The sequence below is a fragment of the Filicampus tigris genome, chromosome 19 (genome assembly GCF_054856515.1).
Source record: "Filicampus tigris isolate MCC_2025a chromosome 19, RoL_Ftig_1.0, whole genome shotgun sequence".
In the NCBI taxonomy this organism is placed as follows: Eukaryota; Metazoa; Chordata; class Actinopteri; order Syngnathiformes; family Syngnathidae; genus Filicampus; species Filicampus tigris.
Genome location: NC_141235.1, coordinates 2,466,952 through 2,488,231, shown reverse-complemented (window position 1 = coordinate 2,488,231; position 21,280 = coordinate 2,466,952). Strand labels below are relative to the sequence as shown.

The 21,280-nt window shown below is 43.6% G+C and overlaps 2 protein-coding genes across 4 annotated transcripts in view; one reads left to right on the top strand and one right to left on the bottom strand.

The window, feature by feature from the left end:
• Positions 1-17: 17 nt before the first annotated feature.
• LOC147128839 (ATP-dependent RNA helicase DHX8-like) lies at positions 18-11,916 on the top strand. 2 transcript variants are annotated; one of them, XM_086016593.1, is made up of 24 exons: positions 18-140; positions 227-312; positions 397-457; positions 543-628; positions 781-872; positions 1,134-1,424; positions 1,684-1,828; positions 1,902-2,099; positions 2,206-2,293; positions 2,374-2,471; positions 2,850-2,997; positions 3,072-3,253; positions 3,330-3,524; positions 4,195-4,380; positions 4,463-4,673; positions 4,814-4,995; positions 5,211-5,351; positions 5,840-5,995; positions 6,335-6,472; positions 6,550-6,678; positions 6,772-6,968; positions 7,035-7,214; positions 7,442-7,684; positions 11,564-11,916. In XM_086016593.1, exons 1-23 carry the CDS (start codon positions 38-40, stop codon positions 7,659-7,661), a joined length of 3,513 nt encoding a protein of 1,170 aa, XP_085872719.1. In that variant the 5' UTR covers positions 18-37; the 3' UTR covers positions 7,662-7,684; positions 11,564-11,916. The 2 variants fall into 2 exon arrangements, with proteins under 2 accessions (XP_085872719.1, XP_085872718.1); XM_086016592.1 differs by lacking the exon at positions 11,564-11,916 and adding an exon at positions 10,108-10,254.
• Positions 7,858-21,280, bottom strand: part of etv4 (ETS variant transcription factor 4) — a 37,733-nt gene continuing 24,310 nt past the window's right edge. For both annotated transcript variants that reach the window (XM_086016595.1, XM_086016594.1), the window contains 8 exons: positions 20,950-21,082; positions 20,362-20,547; positions 19,907-20,289; positions 17,480-17,548; positions 17,292-17,339; positions 11,577-11,758; positions 8,895-8,996; positions 7,858-8,822 (listed from right to left, as the gene is read on the bottom strand). In XM_086016595.1, the coding sequence (XP_085872721.1) occupies positions 8,604-8,822; positions 8,895-8,996; positions 11,577-11,758; positions 17,292-17,339; positions 17,480-17,548; positions 19,907-20,289; positions 20,362-20,547; positions 20,950-21,082 (1,322 nt within the window). In that variant the 3' untranslated portion in view covers positions 7,858-8,603. The remainder of the gene's footprint in view (positions 8,823-8,894; positions 8,997-11,576; positions 11,759-17,291; positions 17,340-17,479; positions 17,549-19,906; positions 20,290-20,361; positions 20,548-20,949; positions 21,083-21,280) is intronic.

Below are 21,280 nucleotides of genomic sequence, written 5' to 3'. Positions count from 1 at the left end.
CTTCCGGGTCGTCACAGACGACTACAGTACAACCAAAATGGCGGCGCTGGACGACCTGAAACGTCTGGAATATTTATCTTTGGTATCCAAAGTGTGCACCGAGTTGGAAAACCATCTTGGAATAAGCGAAAAGGATCTTGGTATGCCCTAATGTGTTTTGTCCGACAATTTACCTGTTAATTCGTTTTTACGTTGAAGGTTTTGCTAACACGTTCTTGCTCGTTAGCTGAATTCATCATCAGCCTCTCAGACAAACATTCAACATTTGTGGAGTTTAAAGCTGCCTTGACACAAAATGGAGCCGATTTCACGGTAGGTTTCGTCATTTCAAGTTTTCGTCATTTCAAGTTTTCAGACTGTTGTTGAATGACTTAATTGTGTTTTTGTTTTTTTCAGGAAACGCTCACTACTAATTTATTTAGGATTATCAAAACCATGCAAGCGTCGACGAGTCAAGGTAGACATTTCTTCTCTCCGTGTGATGTTTTTAACAATGAACAGGTGTTTGAGTATGTTATTTGTTTTCTTATGGCTCACAACAGCACATCAGCAAAAACCCATGAGTAAACAAGACCAGCTGAAAGAGAAATATCCTGCTTTATGTAAACCAGATGATCCCGTGTGGAGGGTACGGCGCTTCATTTCAACATTGTATTTTTACTAAATTCTCAAAACAGATTATAGACATTATTGTTTCCACCGAAAAATAAAATCCATGCCCGGAAATCATGACATCAGTCTCTTGTTGGAAAAATGTTATTGTGTTGTTCCGTTCTTCAGATTACGTCGTGTCAAGTCAGTAAAGAGGATGAGCAAGTTGCCGCAGCAGCCATGAAGGAGCTGGAGATGCTCATGCCTCACTGTGCACCTAGGTGAGTTTAATACATTCACAATAAAAACGCAGAATCACACTTTGGACAGGCACAATCGAGTCAGATCCGGCGCAAAAATACAGTGCACCCCCGTTTACTGCAGGTATACGTTCAAGACCGAACCACAATAGGTGAACATCTGAAATAGTACGAAAAAAAAAATTAAAGTAGTTTTACCCCTCCCACGCGCTTTAAATATTTATCAATTTTCTGTATTATCTGAGGTTTCTAAATGCAACTTTGTCATTCTCTCTCTCTCAGGACAAACACAACATTGCACAGTCCCGGAGAAGGCCGCGCACGTAAGCGCCGTTGCTCCGAGACGAGCGATCGCGACGGCGAGACGAGCGGCAAGCGGCGACGGAAACGACCGTCCCGCTGGAGCGACCGACCGCCGAGCCCGCCCCGAGACGCCACCGGGGACGAGGCGGTCCCGCAGGCCAAGCCCGTCGAGCGGCCTCTGTCCGACGTTCCCGTCTTGGGCGACATCTACTGCGGGAAAGTGTCGAGCGTGATGCAGTTTGGATGCTTCGTGCAGCTCGAAGGCCTTAGGTAGGTCCGATTGTTTGCGGAAAAGTTTTTAATGATCAATTAGTCGACTTCGCACGGTCAGCGTTGTCAATTGTGCTCTCTCATCACTTGTAACTTCAAGTGCTGCTAAGAAACAAAAATGAGCAGAATTATTTTTTCACATCCTCCCAAAAACTGGAGAATTGAAGCAAATTCCAGAATGGGAACAAGAAAATTATTGTGCATAATGTCATTGACATTTTTTTGAGTTTTTAAAAAAAATAGATGAAAATGTATGCAGGAAGCGCTGGGAAGGCCTGGTGCACGTGTCGGAGCTGCGCAAGGAAGGCCGAATAGCAGACGTGTCGACTGTGGTCAGCAGGGGACAAAAAGTCAAGGTCAAAGTGCTGTCCATGACCGGAACAAAGGCCAGCCTCAGCATGAAGGTCGGTGCCGGGAAGAGGAGGAGGAGGAGCCACACAAAAGGAACTTGTGACAGAGCTGGAAACATTGTTATAGGACGTCGACCAGGAAACCGGAGAGGACCTGAACCCCAACCGCAGGAGGAACTTTGAAACGGGCGCGGGTGCCGGGGACGGCGCCCTGAGGAATCCCGACTTTCCCGTGGAGGTCTGCGTGGTGGAGAGTGAGGAGAACCCGAGCGAGCAAAAGAGGATGGCCAAGATCACCGACCTGGAAAAGTGGGAGATCAAACAGGTCAGCAGCCAACAAAGACCAATCGAGAGGATTGCTCCATAAAAATCAATCAAGTCGATTCCTCAGAAACACTCCGACCCCGAACTGTATTCCCTTCCTGATTCAGATGATTGCTGCCAACGTGCTCCCGAAGGAAGAGTACCCGGAGTTTGACGAGGAAACGGGAATCCTTCCCAACTGTGATGATGAGGAAGGTAAGCGTGTTGGTGTTTTTTTTTTTTTTTTTTTGGCGTGGTCACGTGACCGTGTGATGACGTGCCGATCATGCGAGCAGACGTGGACGTGGAGATCGACCTGGTGGAAGAGGAGCCGCCCTTCCTGCGAGGTCAGACCCGTTGGAGCAACAACATGAGTCCCGTCAAGATTGTCAAGGTACGTTAAGATCATCTTTATTTTTAGAGAGCGTTCTCTTTAATGGGGACATTGCAATGTTTGTTTGCAAATGTAGTAGAACCTCATCTTAAATGTTTGTTTGTTTTATTTTTGTTCATTCTTTCATTAATGATAACAAATAACTGTTGTCACTCTGTGTATTTCTGGAACAAATTAATTGGATTTACATTGTTTCCAATGGAAAACATTGCTTCGGTTTTCGTAAAAGAGTCCAACTTTTTGGAACAGATTAATCTTAAAAAAAAAAACATTCTTCTACTGTATTTCTGGTTTGAAAGGCCAAATATTCCTTTTGGATCTCATGCTTGTGCGTACCGAACAAAGTGGGCAACGCTTGTCCATTTTCTCGACTTGCAGAATCCCGACGGCTCGCTGTCGCAGGCGGCCATGATGCAGAGCGCCCTGGCTAAAGAGCGCCGCGAGCTCAAGCAGGCGGCCCGCGCCGACGAGATGGACCGCATCCCCACCGGCCTCCACAAGAACTGGATCGACCCCATGCCGGACTGTAAGCGGCCGCGTCTTGGGAGCGCGCGGCAAGTGAGGGCGAATCCCGGCTCACTCTCGGCTCTCCCGTCGCAGACGACGGCCGGCAGATCGCCGCCAACATGCGCGGCATCGGTGCCCTGCCCGTCAACGTTCCCGAGTGGAAGCGCTACGCCTTCGGGGGGAACCAGGTGTCGTACGGCAGGAAGACGGAGCTGTCCATCATGCAGCAGCGGGAGAGTCTTCCCATCTTCAAGCTCAAGGAGCAGCTGGTTCAGGTCCGCAAAACGCCACTCGCACCATCAGGGAGTGCAAGCCTCCGCCTGCTCATTTTCTTCCCTTGACTTTCCGCAGGCCGTCCACGACAACCAGATCCTGATCGTGGTGGGCGAGACCGGCTCCGGGAAGACCACGCAGATCACGCAGTACCTGGCCGAGGCGGGATACACGGCGCGCGGCAAGATCGGCTGCACGCAGCCCCGCCGCGTGGCCGCCATGTCCGTCGCCAAGAGAGTCTCGGAGGAGTACGGATGTCGGCTGGGCCAGGAGGTGAGAGAAGCTGCCTGACATGTGCACAATGTCCAACAGGTGGCAGCAGAGTTAGTTTACCATTGGATGGCCCCCCAAACAAACCGCTCAAAATGGGTCCAAAGTCGAGCTCACCTCACAGCTGACTTAGGGGGAGAGGACTTTGGCAATAAGTTGTAGAATAATGGAGGAAGACTTCACTAAAATGAAAATGAATTCTGAGATGGCATTCAATCATTTTATTATTTTATTTATGTGATTTTGTTTCATAGACTTTTTTGGTCATAATTAAAAATAGAGCCGGACGATTAAATTGGCTCATATTAGCTCTTTGAAAATGGTAAAACAATTTACTGTTTTTTTTTTTAAATACTAAAGGACAAAATCTTGTAAAACAATCAAATGTCCTATAATTTAAATCTTTATTGTTGTAAGCGTCAAGAGACCCCAAAATTAGTAATTTTATTCATACCTAGTTTTTATTTATTCGGCCGATTCATCGGTTTTCAGAATTAAATTTTGCCAAAATCAGAATCAACATCATCCTCCAAAAAAAATCCGTCTTGGTCGGGCCCTCATCAAAATTGTAAGAACCTCTGAATGCGGCGCCGGGGACTAAAAAGCTTTATTTCACGTCGTCGAACGACGCTTACGTGATTGCGATGATTCTTCAAACCTCGCCGCTTTTCAGGTGGGCTACACGATCCGTTTCGAGGACTGCACCAGCACGGAGACGCAGATCAAGTACATGACTCACGGGATGCTGCAGCGCGAATGTCTGATCGACCCCGACATGAGCCAGTATTCCCTCATCATGCTGGACGAGGCCCACGAGAGGACCATCCACACCGACGTCCTCTTCGGGCTGCTCAAGAAGGTAACCGAGCGAGCCAGCCAGCCAGCCAGCGCGGCGCCGAGCATTCGGACGACAATTGCCAGCGCGCCGCTCTCTCCGCCAGACGGTGCAGAAGCGCAAAGACCTCAAGCTGATCGTGTCGTCGGCCACGCTGGACGCCGTCAAGTTCTCGCAGTACTTCTTCGAGGCGCCCATCTTCACCATCCCGGGGAGGACGTTCCCCGTGGAGATCCTCTACGCCAGGGAGCCCGAGACCGACTACCTGGACGCCGGCCTCATCACCGTCATGCAGATCCACCTGACCGAGCCCCCTGGTACGCTCGATCGCCACCTGCTACCGTGCCGTTTGCATCCATTTTGAAATTTGCTTTTTTTTTTTTTTTTTTTTTTTTCCTGTAATGCCTTTAAATGCCACAAGATGGCGTCCAACCGCTTTGTTTGTACTCTCCCAAAGGCGACATCCTGGTGTTTCTGACCGGGCAGGAGGAGATCGACACGGCCTGCGAAATGCTCTTCGAGCGCATGCGGATGCTGGGCCCCGACGTTCCCCAGCTCATCATCCTTCCCGTTTATTCCGCACTGCCCAGCGAAATGCAGACCAGGATCTTTGAGCCGGCGCCGCTGGGCAGCAGGAAGGTAAACACCGCCGAGCAAAGCTGCGCACTTGACTTTTTTTTTCTTTTTTTCTTTTTTTGCCGCTCCGTCCTGTAAAGCGCTTCCGACCTTACAGCTGATCCACCCTCCGCTGCCGCCCCCCACCCCCCCCCCTCAAAAAAACAACCTCCGTGCACTTTCATGGCGTACGTTGGAAGTTGAACACATCCCGTTTTGCTTGTGATGCCGACCGCCAGGTGATCATCGCCACAAACATCGCCGAGACGTCGCTGACCATCGACGGCATCTACTACGTGGTGGACCCCGGCTTTGTCAAGCAGATTGTTTACAACTCCAAGTCGGGCATCGACCAGCTAGTGGTGACGCCCATCTCGCAGGTTTGTCCTCCCAACATCTACCAAAATTGACCAACAATAAGATGCACCTCCACATAATAACACTCACACACACACACCAAAATCACCCTTACAATTGTATATTGTCAGTCACTTGACATTCACGTGGCATTCTCTTGGTTTGATTAAAATGAAACCAAAGAAAAGACAGTGTCGAGACGCCATCTAGTGGCTGTAAAAGAGAATGACCACCCAGTGATGAGGTGGAGGCCCGAAATATATTTGACATAAATGCTAAGGCCTGCCACCTTAACGTTGGAAGGAAAAGCAATCGTCACATTAGGTGACTCCACAATATGCAAATAGCCGAAGTCATGCTCTTTACATGCGCATAATGATGACCACGCGCGGGGGTGGACCAACGCTAGCGAGCTAATGTGGCTAATTGACCCGCGGCCACGAGCGTCAAACTATTAAAAGGGCTAGCATTCGAGCCGTCTTTTATATGATGCAACCGGCGTGTCGTTCAGGCGCAGGCCAAGCAGCGTTCGGGCCGCGCCGGCCGCACGGGTCCCGGCAAGTGTTACCGCCTCTACACGGAGCGAGCGTACAGAGACGAGATGTTGACCACCAACGTGCCCGAGATCCAGCGGACCAACCTGGCCAGCACGGTGCTCTCGCTCAAGGTTGGTCATTTTACGATGATGTCATGGCGTATTGTCGCCGTCCATTTTTACATTTATTTATTTATTTTTTTACGGGAATGGTGTTTCCATGTTACACACATAGCATTAATGTGAACATTTCAAATGTATTTCCCCAAATTGGACATAAGTGTTTTTCACAGGACAGCGACGATATGTTGGATGAAAAATGATCCTGGATGCATGTCGATATGATATGTGTACGATATTAGAAATGGCATGCTAGGACATCATTTGACGCCAAATCACTTTTAAGAGCAATTTCCATTCAGGCACTTTATTTAACTGGCGCTGAGTATTTTGAAATGTCTCGTCCGGCAGGCCATGGGCATCAACGACCTTCTGGCCTTCGACTTCATGGACGCGCCCCCCATGGAGACGCTGATCACGGCCATGGAGCAGCTGTACGCTTTGGGGGCGCTGGACGACGAGGGGCTGCTCACGCGGCTCGGGCGGAGGGTGAGGAACCGCCGCCGCCGCTTCGATTGCATCGGATTTTCTGCCGCCGGTTGACCCCGCGTTGCCGTCCCGCCCAGATGGCCGAGTTCCCTCTGGAGCCGATGTTGTGCAAGATGCTGATCATGTCCGTGCATCTGGGCTGCAGCGAGGAGATGCTCACCATCGTGTCCATGTTGTCCGTGCAGAACGTCTTCTACAGGCCCAAGGTCAGACACCAGCGCGCCTCCTCCTTCGATTGACGCGTTGCCGTTTGCAGACTTTATCATGATTTTTTTTTTTTTTCTTTGTATATGTCACAGGATAAGCAGATCCAGGCGGACCAGCGGAAGGCCAAGTTCTTCCAGCCCGAGGGCGACCACCTCACCCTGCTGGCCGTCTTCAACTCGTGGAAGAACAACAAGTTCTCCAACCCTTGGTGCTTCGAGAACTTCATCCAGGGCCGCTCGCTCAAGAGAGCGCAGGACATCCGCAAGCAGATGATGAGCATCATGGACCGGTGAGTCGCCCGCTCGCCGAGAGGTGACGCTCAAAACGCGCGCTTCCAACGTTGCGCGTTCGGCAGGCACAAGCTGGACGTGGTGTCTTGCGGCAAGTCCACCATGCGCGTCCAGAAGGCCATCTGCAGCGGTTTCTTCCGCAACGCCGCCAGGAAGCACCCCCAAGACGGCTACCGTACCCTCATCGACCAGCAGGTGGTGTACCTCCACCCGTCCAGCACGCTCTTCAACCGCCAGCCCGAATGGTGAGTTCGCATTCGCCGCGGAATTTTCAATGTTCCTTTTCTACATAAAAAGGGCGATTCTGTACTGACAGAGAGTAAAACCACATTTTCTGCTCTAATAATCCCATTTTTTTTTAACGAGAGTTTTAGTGATTTCAGACGTCTCCATGACCTGTCATAACCTTGCTTAGCATTAGCATGTTAGCGGCAGTCGTGCGCGTGCTGATGGTGGCGTTCTCTCTCTTGAGGCTGGTCTACCACGAGCTGGTGCTGACCACCAAGGAGTACATGCGCGAGGTGACCGCCATCGACCCGCGCTGGCTGGTGGAGTTTGCGCCCGCCTTCTTCAAGGTGTCCGACCCCACGCGCCTCAGCAAGCAGAAGAAGCAGCAGCGCCTGGAGCCGCTCTACAACCGCTACGAGGAGCCCAACGCCTGGAGGATCTCCAGAGCCTTCAGGCGGCGCTGACCGCAGCCACGCGCTGCCGCCAGGTACGATCGGACGCAATCGGATGACGGCGTTTGACCTCGGTTTCGATTCAGCAGACACTTTGAGATTGAGAAACCGGCGTCGGTCTGCTTTCGTGACAGTCAGGCAAGGTTCAGGCGGCGACCGATCACGGCTCGCGCAGCGCCCTATGATGTCAAGAATGAGTCAGGCCGCGTGGTCGTGTATAATTCCGAGTATTTATTAAGCAATCTCTTGATCCGCGGTCGCGTTTCGAGGCGTCGGCGGTGACAGGGTGCCTCGGAAAACAAAACTCCCTCGTGAGATTAATTTAAAACAAAAACATCATAGCTGTATATACAAGTGGAGTTGTGGGAGGGGCGTGTGCAAGAGGTACATGGGGGGGGGGGGCATATGAACTCATTTTGCAGTTGTCGGCAGCCAAAAGTTGCTATTTTGTCAACGAATTTGATAACGTCGCGTACAATTGACAGCTGTCGACTGAAAATGACATCAGGTGTTGAGGGCTCGGGGAACGACCAATCGCGGCTCGGCTTGTAAACTCACCGTGGGCCGCCATTGGTCGTTATCCGAGGTCCCCAACGCGCCTGATGTCGCTTTCAGTTGGCCGTGAGTGACGTCATCAAGTTCGCTGTAGACAAAAAAGTAACGTTGAGCGCCGGCGATTGCAAAATGAATCAAGTCATCCTTTTTTTTTAGGCCGCATCTGGCTGAACGGCAAACGTTTGCAAGTGTGTGCGCACGGCCAACGTTTTCGTCAGGGTTCTTTCCAACGTTACACTTGCAAAGATGCCGGCCAAACACTTAAACATGATTTGAGATCATTGGCCAACGTGTTTGCGACCGAATGAACCCTGAGGAGGGAAAAAAAAAAAAAAAACAACGTTCAATACCGAGATGCGGCCTTCGGGGCTACAGCGAGGGAGGGGTGGGGATGCGTTTTTAGTACATGTAGGCTTTGGAGTAGGGCTGTGCGGCGCGTTCGGCGGCGTTGTAGGGCGGCCCCCCCTCGTCCAGGTGGGACAGCGGCACCGTGTCCTCCTCGTTGACGTAGCGCTCAAACTCGGCCTTCAGGCTGGGCCGCTGATTGTCGGGGAACGCCAGCGAGATGAGCGCCTCGGGCTCGCACACAAACTTGTACACGTAGCGCTCGCCCGCCACCTGAGCGAAAAGACGCACGGCGGGAAATGTTTTGGTGGGTTTTTCATTTAAAAATTTTTTTTTTTTTTTTACCTTTTGCATGATTCCCTTCTCGTAGTAGTAGCGCAGAGAGCGGCTCAGCTTGTCGTAGTTCATGGCGGGACGGTTCTTCTGCATCCCCCACAGTCGGGCCACCTGAGGAGCAGCGTTTTTTTTTGTTTTTTTTTGTGAACATTCGCTACATTCTTACATAACTGGAGAATTTCATTTCTCCAGAAATTGGAACGTTGGCTCAGTAAATTGTTTTTTAGTCTTGCAATAAATACTGTGTTTGGGGAAAAAAAATCTCAAAGCCTCAAATCAGCATTTTGTGTATCGAGCCTTGATATACATTCTGTCTAAAAATGCCTTACTATACATTTCATGGGGAAAAAAAACACAAAAAAAAGACACGATACATCTTTTTGATTTGAAAACGGCTCGAGCGCTGCATCACGTTTGTGTGACGGTTGAGTGCTCTCAGCCTCTAATTGCACTCGTACATTTTTAATGCCTTGTGAAAACATAATGGAAGTGCGCACGTAGCAGTTTGGACGCACCCCAAATGGACGCCCCCCCCCCCCCTTCCCCCTCACAACCACATCGCTAATTCGGACAATTACAAGTAGATCGCACTTTACTTTTTGGTTGTGGTGTTTTTTAAAAAAAATACATTTAAATAAATTTGCTCTGAAAGGCTGTGAAGTGTGAACAGATTCCATATGTCGTCGTCCCCCCCCCCCTTTCATGCGACCAGCCAAGTTGGGCATGACTAGAGCTGCGTAGTGTTATATAGTAAGGCATTTTTCCCCCTACAAAAAAAAGGTGGGTTGAATCAACAAATCGTCGCTGTCCTGTGGGAAAAAAAAAAACAAATTTTTGTTTTTGTTTTTAATTCTCACGTTTATGGGATGTCTGCCTTCAGCTTCAACGTCTGACGACGTATGAACCTACATGACCAATGAAAAAGTGTTTTATGACGTCATGTACTTTAAAACGTATCTCAATTGGATATATATGTTACTACGCAAGACATTTTAAAAATAACTGGTAGTTTCATTGGGGTGGGGAGGTCTTCACATACAATTTGTTTAACGTACTTGTGCTCAGGTCAAGGAAGAGAAGAAGAAAATGGTAGAACAGCGATTTGAAAGGGAAAGTACAGTGCAGTTCAAGCGGAAGAGGGAGGAAGGAAGCCCTTCATCTTGTAGGTCCAATAAGGCACGATGAGCTCACGCGTGTTTTATTTGTTTTCTCTCTTCGTTAGAAAGAGAAGCCGTTTCGGTGGACTCCTCGGCTGGTTGAGGCTCATCTGGCAAGAGAGAGGAGGGCAAACCCAGAGGCCTGGGATGTCAGCATCCAGAAAAGGATGCGAATGAGGGGGCCCATCCTGGGTTGGGAAGACAAAAAGGGAGAGACTGCGCGGAAGGAGGACAAATGACAAATGGGGATGGCGCGTCAGTAAAACATCCTCCCAACTCAAGTGGAGTCAACTAGTTGACTCAAAGAGAGAGGAGATTTTCCAAATATTTCCGGGAGGAAATTGATTGGAAAGAGAGGGACATTTATGTCAAGGCGCTCGTAGAATCGAGGACCGAACAGACGGCGGTCAGGATGATGGAGAAGAGGGGGGGGGGGGGGGGGGGCCTAAGCAGACATCCAAAGAGCGGGACTTTCTGAAGGCCGAAAGTTCCATCACACTGCTGCACAGCTGATGACGCTGAAGTTATCCGAGGTGCTCGCTCTAATCCCAAACCCTTAACCAGGCGAAGTACTTGGACGAGACTTTTTTTTTCACGGACTTCAGCCAAGTAAAACTCTGCCGGTCCATTAGACCAGGAAAAAGCGCTGGTTGGTCCTCCGAGCAATCAGGTATTTGATTGAATTCATTAAGTCTTCCGTGATTGCCTTCACGCCATGCGTTTTGAGCTATTGCATCCAAGCTAATAACTGTGTCATTTTTTTCTTGAAATACACATCACAGAACTGTCCGCTGACCTTTTCCTCTGTCTGTAAGGTACTATATGGATGGACCAATGGGCGACAAACTGTGCCACTCAGGTGACTGGGAACTATATCGATAGCCGTCCGTCTTTAAGAACAAAGGGGAATAGCACAGACTGCACACATTCAAGAAAAAAAAAATTACACAGCTCAAATTCAACCATCTCCAAGAACTGAAGAAAGTTGTTCCCCCCAGATTTTGTCAATGATTTATTGAAAGAAAAAAAAAGTCGTCGTTACTTTGCTCCTTAATTTTACAAGGTATTCATTATTGAATGTATTCCTAATTGATGTCATTAATGTCAATATATTCGTGTTTGGTATTTATTTTTTGATGAATAGTATTTTTTTTTCATTAAATCAATTTGACTCAGTTTTGCCACGACCATCTACTGATGTAAATCTGATTGCAGTACATTTAAAATACTTTAAATAGGTCAGTGAGGAATGTGTAAACAGAGTTCCTTTTAAGACCCTATATGTATCTATTTTCACAAGATTGGGATTTCCTTAACATATACTTTGTGAGTAATAAAGTTTTTTCATCCTCCTGAAAAAAACAGATTTTGGACATTCGTTTTTTTTTTTTTTTTTTCCCCACAGGACAGCGACGAAATAGTTTAGTGTAATAGGGTGAATTGTGAATGTACTTCTTGGTCACTAATTACAGCTTTCCTATTAACCTGGGCTTTGGCGCCATCTTGTGGCTTTGTGCAAAGTGGCCGCATGTACCTCTTCGGGCTCGATGAGCTTGAACTCCATCCCGCGGCCGGTCCAGGCGATGAAGTGCGCGTTGCCGGGATCGTCCAGCAGAGCCACCAGGAACTGCCACAGCTGCAGCGAGCCTCGCCGCTGGTAGGGTGTCCCCTCGCGGAACACGCCGCCGCCGCCGCCCGCTTCCTGCTTCACCTCGCCTGCGGAGACGACGCAACAGGCGCCATGACAATTGAAGTGCCTGATGGAGGACATCTGAAAGTGTGCCTTTTCGTACCACGCTGTGCCCTCTACAGCAGCATATTAAGTACAGTTATGTATTTCTTTCACTTCTATAAATGTTGTCATGTAACAAAACAATTTGGTAAAAGTGGTCATTTCTTTTAGTCTTGCTGTACAGTAATACGTTTTTTCCCCAAAAGTGGTAAGGGTATAGTAAGGCGTTTTTTTTTTTTTTTTTTTTTCCAAAAAATGAGATAAGGGGATAGTTAGGCGTTTTTTTCTGAAAAAAAGTGGTAAGGGTATAGTAAGGCGTTTTTTTTTTTTAAAAAAAGTGGTTAGAGTATAGGAAGGCGTTTTTTTTTTTTTTTTTTTTCCCAAAAAATGAGATAAGGGGATAGTTAGGCGTTTTTTTCTGAAAAAAAGTGGTAAGGGTATAGTAAGGCGTTTTTTTTTTTTAAAAAAAGTGGTTAGAGTATAGGAAGGCGTTTTTTTTTTTTTTTTCCAAAAACGAGATAAGGGTATAGTAAGGCGTTTTTTCTAAAAAAAAAAAAAAAAAGGAAGGGTATAGAAGGCATTTTTTTTTTTTTTTTAAATGAGATAAGGGTATAGTTAGGCGTTTTTTTTCCGAAAAAAAGTGGTAAGGGTATAGTAAGGCGTTTTTTCTAAAAAAAAAAAAAAAAAAGGAAGGGTATAGGAAGGCGTTTTTTTTCTTTTTTTTTTTCCAAAAAATGAGATAAGGGTATAGTTAGGCGTTTTTTTTTTTTTTTCCAAAAACGAGATAAGGGTATAGCAAGGCGTTTTTTCTAAAAAAAAAAAAAAAAAAAGGAAGGGTATAGAAGGCATTTTTTTTTTTTTTTTAAATGAGATAAGGGTATAGTTAGGCGTTTTTTTTCCGAAAAAAAGTGGTAAGGGTATAGTAAGGCGTTTTTTTAAAAAAAAAAAGTGGTTAGAGTATAGGAAGGCGTTTTTTTTTTTTTTTTTTCCCAAAAACGAGATAAGGGTATAGTAAGGCGTTTTTTCTAAAAAAAAAAAAAAAAAGGAAGGGTATAGGAAGGCGTTTTTTTTTCTTTTTTTTTTTCCAAAAAATGAGATAAGGGTAGTTAGGCGTTTTTTTTCCCCCAAAAAGTGGTAAGGGTATAGTAAGGCGTTTTAAAAAAAAAAAAAGTGGTTAGAGTATAGGAAGGCGTTTTTTTTTTTTTTCCCCAAAAACGAGATAAGGGTATAGTAAGGCGTTTTTTCTAAAAAAAAAAAAAGTAAGGGTATAGAAGGCATTTTTTTTTTTTTCCAAAAATGAGATAAGGGTATAGTTAGGCGTTTTTTTTCCGAAAAAAAGTGGTAAGGGTATAGTAAGGCGTTTTTTAAAAAAAAAGTGGTTAGAGTATAGGAAGGCGTTTTTTTTTTTTTTTTCCAAAAACGAGATAAGGGTATAGTAAGGCGTTTTTTCTAAAAAAAAAAAAAAAAAAAAAGTAAGGGTATAGAAGGCATTTTTGTTTTTTTTTTTCAAAAAATGAGATAAGGGTATAGTTAGGCGTTTTTTTTCCGAAAAAAAGTGGTAAGGGTATAGTAAGGCGTTTTTTCTAAAAAAAAAAAAAAAAAGGAAGGCATTTTTTCTTTCTTTTTCCAAAAAATGAGATAAGGGTATAGTTAGGCGTTTTTTTTTCCGAAAAAAAGTGGTAAGGGTATAGTAAGGCGTTTTTTAAAAAAAAAAGTGGTTAGAGTGTAGGATGGCGTTTTTTTTTTTTTTTTTCCAAAAACGAGATAAGGGTATAGTAAGGCGTTTTTTTGGGTTTTTTTCCAAAAACGAGATAAGGGTATAGTAAGGCGTTTTTTCTAAAAAAAAAAAAAAGTAAGTGTATAGAAGGCATTTTTTTTTTTTTTTCCAAAAATGAGATAAGGGTATAGTTAGGCGTTTTTTTTCCGAAAAAAAGTGGTAAGGGTATAGTAAGGCGTTTTTTAAAAAAAAAGTGGTTAGAGTATAGGAAGGCGTTTTTTTTTCCCCAAAAACGAGATAAGGGTATAGTAAGGCGTTTTTTCTAAAAAAAAAAAAAGTAAGGGTATAGAAGGCATTTTTTTTTTTTTTTCCAAAAATGAGATAAGGGTATAGTTAGGCGTTTTTTTTCCGAAAAAAAGTGGTAAGGGTATAGTAAGGCGTTTTTAAAAAAAAAAGTGGTTAGAGTATAGGAAGGCGTTTTTTTTTTTTTTTCCAAAAACGAGATAAGGGTATAGTAAGGCGTTTTTTCTAAAAAAAAAAAAAAAAAAAAAGTAAGGGTATAGAAGGCATTTTTGTTTTTTTTTTTCAAAAAATGAGATAAGGGTATAGTTAGGCGTTTTTTTTCCGAAAAAAAGTGGTAAGGGTATAGTAAGGCGTTTTTTCTAAAAAAAAAAAAAAAAGGAAGGCATTTTTTCTTTCTTTTTCCAAAAAATGAGATAAGGGTATAGTTAGGCGTTTTTTTTCCGAAAAAAAGTGGTAAGGGTATAGTAAGGCGTTTTTTAAAAAAAAAAGTGGTTAGAGTGTAGGATGGCGTTTTTTTTTTTTTTTTTCCAAAAACGAGATAAGGGTATAGTAAGGCGTTTTTTTGGGTTTTTTTCCAAAAACGAGATAAGGGTATAGTAAGGCGTTTTTTCTAAAAAAAAAAAAAGTAAGTGTATAGAAGGCATTTTTTTTTTTTTTTTCCAAAAATGAGATAAGGGTATAGTTAGGCGTTTTTTTTCCGAAAAAAAGTGGTAAGGGTATAGTAAGGCGTTTTTTAAAAAAAAAGTGGTTAGAGTATAGGAAGGCGTTTTTTTTTTTTTTTCCAAAAACGAGATAAGGGTATAGTAAGGCGTTTTTTCTAAAAAAAAAAAAAAAAAAAAAGTAAGGGTATAGAAGGCATTTTTGTTTTTTTTTTTCAAAAAAATGAGATAAGGGTATAGTTAGGCGTTTTTTTTCCGAAAAAAAGTGGTAAGGGTATAGTAAGGCGTTTTTTCTAAAAAAAAAAAAAAAAAGGAAGGCATTTTTTCTTTCTTTTTCCAAAAAATGAGATAAGGGTATAGTTAGGCGTTTTTTTTCCGAAAAAAAGTGGTAAGGGTATAGTAAGGCGTTTTTTAAAAAAAAAAGTGGTTAGAGTGTAGGATGGCGTTTTTTTTTTTTTTTTTCCAAAAACGAGATAAGGGTATAGTAAGGCGTTTTTTTGGGTTTTTTTCCAAAAACGAGATAAGGGTATAGTAAGGCGTTTTTTCTAAAAAAAAAAAAAAAAAAAGGAAGGGTATAGAAGGCATTTTTTTTTTTTTTTTTCAAAAAATGAGATAAGGGTATAGTTAGGCGTTTTTTTCCCGAAAAAAAGTGGTAAGGGTATAGTAAGGCGTTTTTTCTAAAAAAAAAAAAAAAAAAAAAAAAGGAAGGGTATAGGAAGGCGGTTTTTTTTCTTTCTTTTTTCAAAAAATGAGATAAGGGTATAGTTAGGCGTTTTTTTTTCCGAAAAAAAGTGGTAAGGGTATAGTAAGGCGTTTTAAAAAAAAAAAAAAAAAGTAAGGGTATAGAAGGTATTTTTTTTTTTTTTCCAAAAATGAGATAAGGGTATAGTTAGGCGTTTTTTTTCCGAAAAAAAGTGGTAAGGGTATAGTAAGGCGTTTTTAAAAAAAAAAGTGGTTAGAGTATAGGAAGGCGTTTTTTTTTTTTTTCTCCCAAAAACGAGATAAGGGTATAGTAAGGCGTTTTTTCTAAAAAAAAAAAAAAAAAAGTAAGGGTATAGAAGGCATTTTTTTTTTTTTTTTCAAAAAATGAGATAAGGGTATAGTTAGGCGTTTTTTTTTCCGAAAAAAAGTGGTAAGGGTATAGTAAGGCGTTTTTTCTAAAAAAAAAAAAAAAAAGGAAGGCATTTTTTCTTTCTTTTTCCAAAAAATGAGATAAGGGTATAGTTAGGCGTTTTTTTTCCGAAAAAAAGTGGTAAGGGTATAGTAAGGCGTTTTTTAAAAAAAAAAGTGGTTAGAGTGTAGGATGGCGTTTTTTTTTTTTTTTTTCCAAAAACAAGATAAGGGTATACTAAGGCGTTTTTTTGTTTTTTTTTTCCAAAAACGAGATAAGGGTATAGTTAGGCGTTTTTTTTCCGAAAAAAAGTGGTAAGGGTATAGTAAGGCGTTTAAAAAAAAAAAAAAGTGGTTAGAGTATAGGAAGGCGTTTTTTTTTTTTTTTTCCAAAAACGAGATAAGGGTATAGTCAGGCGTTTTTTCTAAAAAAAAAAAAAAAGGAAGGGTATAGAAGGCATTTTTTTTTTTTTTTTTTAAATGAGATAAGGGTATAGTTAGGCGTTTTTTTTTCCGAAAAAAAGTGGTAAGGGTATAGTAAGACGTTCTTTTATTTTTTTTCAAAAAACGAGATAAGGGTATAAAGGCGTTTTTCTAAAAAAAAAAAAAAAAAAAAAAAGTGGGAAGCGTATAGGAAGGCGTTTTTTTTGGTTTTTTTTTTCAAAAAACGAGATAAGTGTATAGTAAGGCGTTTTTTTCCGAAAAAGTGGTAAGGGTATGTAAGGCGTTTTTTTTTTTTGTTTCAAAAAATGAGATAAGGGTATAGTTGGCCGTTTTTTTTCCGCAAAAAAGTGGTAAGGGTATAGTAAGACGTTTTTTAAAAAAAAAAACTGGTAAGCGTAAAGGAAGGCGTTTTTTTTTTGTTTTTTTTTTCAAAAAACGAGATAAGGGTATAGTTAGGCATTTTTTTCCGAAAAAAGTGGTAAGGGTATAGTAAGACGTTTTTTTAAAAAAAAAAAGTGGTAAGAGTATAGGAAGGCGTTTTTTTTATTTAATTATTTTTTTAAAAAATGAGATAAGGGTATAGTAAGGCGTTTTAAAAAAAAAAAAAAGTGGTATGAGTATAGGAAGGCGTTTTATTTATTTATTTTTTTTTCAAAAAACCAGATAAGGGTATAGTACGCCGTTTTTTGGGGGGGGGGAAACGTGGTAAGGGTATAGTAAGGTGTTTTTTTGAAAAACGTGGTAAGTGTATAGTAAGGCGTTTATTTTTCGAAAGAAGTGGTCAGGGTATAGTACGGCGTTTTTTTTTGTTTTTTTTTTTAAAAAGTGGTAAGGTGTAGTAAAGTGTTTTTTTTCGAAAAACGTGGTAAGTGTATATATAGTAAGGCGTTTTTTCGAAAAACCTGGTAAGGGTATATTAAGGCGTTTTTTTCTAAAAACCTGGTAAAAAACGAGGTAAGGGTATACCTTTTTTTGGGGAAAACGTGGTAAGGGTATAGTAAGGCGTTTTTTTCGAAAAACGTGGTAAGTGTATAATAAGGCGGGTTTTTTTTTTAAAAACCTTTTTTGGTTTCGTAGAAGTGACGTCAAAGGATGGAAGTTCCTTCTGTATGGACAGTATTTGGCTAACTACTGCCGCCTAGAGGCTTGGCATGCGAAAACGCACTTCCGTGGTTTCGTGTGGATGCGTTTTTTTATGTGTATTCCAACGCAAGCGGGGGGAAGGATATACGGTTGTTGAAATAAAAACGGCTACGTGTAGACAAGGCCCAAGAGAGAACTCACCTTCAAACTTCTCCGGGACCACGCGGGAGTCATTCTCGAATGTGTAACCTGGGCAATGACAAGCACATTTGTTTCAGCGAAAAAAAGGTTTTTGTGTGTGTGTGTGTGTGTGTGTGTGTGTGTGTGGGTGGGGGTGTGTGTGTGTGTGTGTGGTGGGGTGGGGGGGATTTGAGGTGTACCAAATTTACCTTCGGGGGCTGGCTGAGGGTTCGCGTAGGCTTCACTGTGGTGGTACATGGAAGAACAACCAGACACATCTACAAAGAAAAAGAAAGAAATGTCAAATGTAGGATTTATTGAAACCATCAAAATTAGTGTGGATATCATAAGGAAAACAATAGATAAAGTGAAATAAATCATAATAGTGTGTGTGTGTGTGTGTGTCAGTCCCAGGAACAAAATCAAGCGAACATAATAAACACAAAAGGTGCAGCAGTGATTCACTGCGGCGGAATGCAACGCTTGCGATAAGATGCCATTGACAGTGTTGTGTTTGTGTGTGTGCGCGCTCAAGTGATGCGACAGTGCTGGTGCCTTTGTTGCAATTCAACAATTGTTAATAGTCATTCCAAGTGCAGCACAGTTTGGTTTTTTTTAACCCCGCGTCAATTATATATAATAACCGTTAACTATTATATATTGTTAAAAACGCTATTTTCCAAGAAAAAAGTGAGAAATTATTTTCTTTTCTCAAAAGAGCCATTTTTTTCTCGAGAAAAAGTAAAAATACAGATTTTTCTTTTTTATTTCTAGAAATAAAAAGTTGTCTCACAAGTTGAATTTTTGTTCTTTGGAAAAAAGTTGGATGTTCTCGAAAATGTTGTGAGATTTTTTCAGTAGCTTCTTATACTTTCTTTTCTCAGTAAAAGGTTTTTCCCCCAAAATGGTAAAAAACATTTTTCAACAACAAAAAGTTGCCTTTTTTTCTAGGGAAAAAGCTGAATTTTCCTGAAAAAGTTGTTTCCCAATGTAGGGAGTAAAAGTAAAAAGTCAAGAGCCAAAACGTGACCGCTCAAGTCGAGTCGAGCGGGCGTAGCGACCTCCTTCCTTCCTATCACTGTCATGGCCGAACGTGAGTGTCTGTCATTAGGTGCACCTTTGACGTCAATTTTCAATATCGCTGCCACCTCCTCGGAAGCGCTGCTGGGAAGCGGAGGCACCGGCGATTGGCTGGACGCCGGGCCGGGGCTGCGTCGACAAGCGCTGACTTGCGGTCGTCGGGTTGGTCCAAGTCTTACATTTTTCCTTATTTTCCTTTTCTTCTTTTTTTTTTTTTTTTTTTTTGGTAACTGAGAGCTGGTTTTGCGTGGAGGAGCGCTGGTTTGCGCTTGCAGCTTGTTGTTGTTCAAAAAACTCCTTCATACCCTGATCCCCCCCCCCCCCCCCCCACAATCCTCGTCTCCCCCCTCGCGAGAGGTTCAGGTTACTGCGGCCACGCTCATTTTTCCATTATGACTTGATGGGGCTGCAGCAAAAAGGAAGCCGCCGGTGCAACGTGAAACCTTGCCGCCTCCGCCGGGGACTCTAGTCTTTCCTCTGCCCTCCATTTTCTCAATGAAATTCCTCCACCGCATCCAGGGAGGGAGGGGGAGGGAGGGGGAGGGGGGTTCCGCGATGAGGGAAGACTTTGGAAAGCAGGAAGGAGAAGGTGTGAATGTGCCAGAAAATAACCTTTTTCTTTTTTTTTCCCTCTCCCTCTTTTTTTTTTTTCCTCCAGTGTCCGAAGAGTAAAGTGGAGGGTAGGAGGAGTCCACTTTGGTTCAAGGAGAAAAAGTTTGCTTCTTTACGGACATTTTGTTCCACAGCTGACTGAGATGACAAAAAGCAGGGGCAAAATTTTGTTTTGCCTCACTTTATAAAGCCAGAAAAACTTTGGATTTGTTCACCAAAAACATTTCAGTGCAAATGCTCAAGACGTCAACTTTGGTCCCAATCCAAAGGAGTTTTAAAGACGTCTTTAAATTTTTTTTTTTTTTTTTTTTTTTCTAAATGCAGCTGTTTTCCCATTTTAGCAGATTTCTTTCCCAGTGTGGCCCCAATTTGATCTTATTTTTGTCACAATTTTGACCAAAAGAAAACATTTGCAAAATAGAAGAAATCACCAAAAATATAAGAGAAAGTGTTTTACCTCCTAAAATAAGAATGATTAAAAACGGAACTTTTTAATAATTAACTTTTTTTTTTCTCCTATTACAGTACCTCTTCTTTTTTATTGCTTTTTAGTAATTTACGATTTTATTCTGCAAAACCGTTTTTAAGTTCCTTTTCTAAAAAAGGTATTTTTTTTCCATATAGCAATTTTACAGTCTCGAGAAAATTAGACTATTTTTTTAATTGAAAAATTGACTCCTGATAAAGCGTTTTTTTTATCATAAAAAGCGCTTGACATAAAAAAAATAAAAAAACTTTTTGAATTTATTTTGTCGTATAAATAAGGCTCAAAATATTCTAAAAAAAAAAAAAAGAAAAAAAGAAAAAAAAAGAATTCTCAAAATATGAGAGTATTTTCTCCTGAGAGTTTTGTTGTTGTTTGAGTTTGGCCTTGTTAGCATGTGTGCCCCTTTCGTGTTTCTGACATGAGCGGGCTAGCTTGTTTGCGTCCTCGCCCTTCTCACCTGTGTCGTAGGTGTAGTCTGTGGGCTCCTGCTTGACCATCATATGTGCCGGCGGGAACCTGTGCGGGTGCAGGTGCGAGTGCGGGTGTTGGGGTCCGTGGGGCGGCGGCGGCGGCGGCCCGTGCACGCGGCCGTGCCCCGGTCCCGCGCCATGCGCCCCCACATGCCCCGCCCGCTCGTAGAGGGGGTCCATATATTCTTGTTTGAAGCTCTGCTGCATGTAGGGCATGCAGGGGTCCGAGTGCTGCCGGTGGTAGCCCCCGCCGCCAGCGCCTGGACCGCCCCCGCAGCCGTGTCCCGTCGGGGCGGAGGGCATTCGCTGGAAGCCCTGCGAGGGGGCGGGGAACTGAGGGCACATGGGGTCTCCTGAGGGGCCCTGATATCTGGAAGCCGGCGAGACGATTGACGTTTGCAACTTGAAATTGACACGGGTCAAATCTGGGTTTGAGGCTCACCTGGCATTGAGGGGGTACGTGTTGCTGGGCAACGGCTGCGAAGCGGCCGAGGGGTTCATGTAGCCGGCGTCGGGCCGGCCGGCCGCCGCGGGTTTGGGCGAGTAATGCTGCTGCATGGGCGACATGGGGGTGCCCGGGCAGGACCGCTTGGCCCCCCCTGCGCCAGCCCTTTTCTGCTCATAGGCACTGCGGAAGACACGCAAACACACCTCTGAAATAATTTGATGGCATTGTTACCAGAGAGACATTTCTGACTGGCAATAACTTCGACCTTGGGACTTGAACTTCTTTTGGGTCTACAACAATCCCTCATAACAAAAACCTCTCTGGACTCGAATGATTTCTCTGGACCTTCAATTAAGACTAGAACCTTCTCTTGGGTCCAGACCATCTCTCAAGATTGTAAGCTTGCCTCGGGACCAGAACTTGGCCTTCCCTTTAGACTACAGCTTTGTCTCTTGGGACTTGAACCTCGTAGGTCTAAAACCTCGGGGGACAAGAACAACTCCGGACTAGTATCGTCTCTTGGTACAAGAACCTTCTCTAGGGAGCGGATTTTTGGAGGTCAAAGGACGTTTTGCTGTTCACCTGGCATAAAGGCACTGCTCTCCACTGGCGGCGTAGCCAAAGTTGGGCTTGTGGCTGCACGACTGGCTGGGGTCCGAGCCGGGGCTCTGTGGCTCCTTCTTGATGGTGACAGGCGGACTGTGAAAAGCCACCGCTGTCAAGACAGAGAAGAGACAAAAGACTCACGGTTAGCACCAGAGGGGTTCAGAAGGAGTGAAACATTTTCTGGAAAAAAAAAAATTCAAAATACATGTTTCGAAACATTTTGAACAGCGGATCTCAACTGTACGTAAACATTTTTTTGATTTCAATATCCAAGCGAGGAGTTGACGCGGCGGACAAGCTAGCTGTT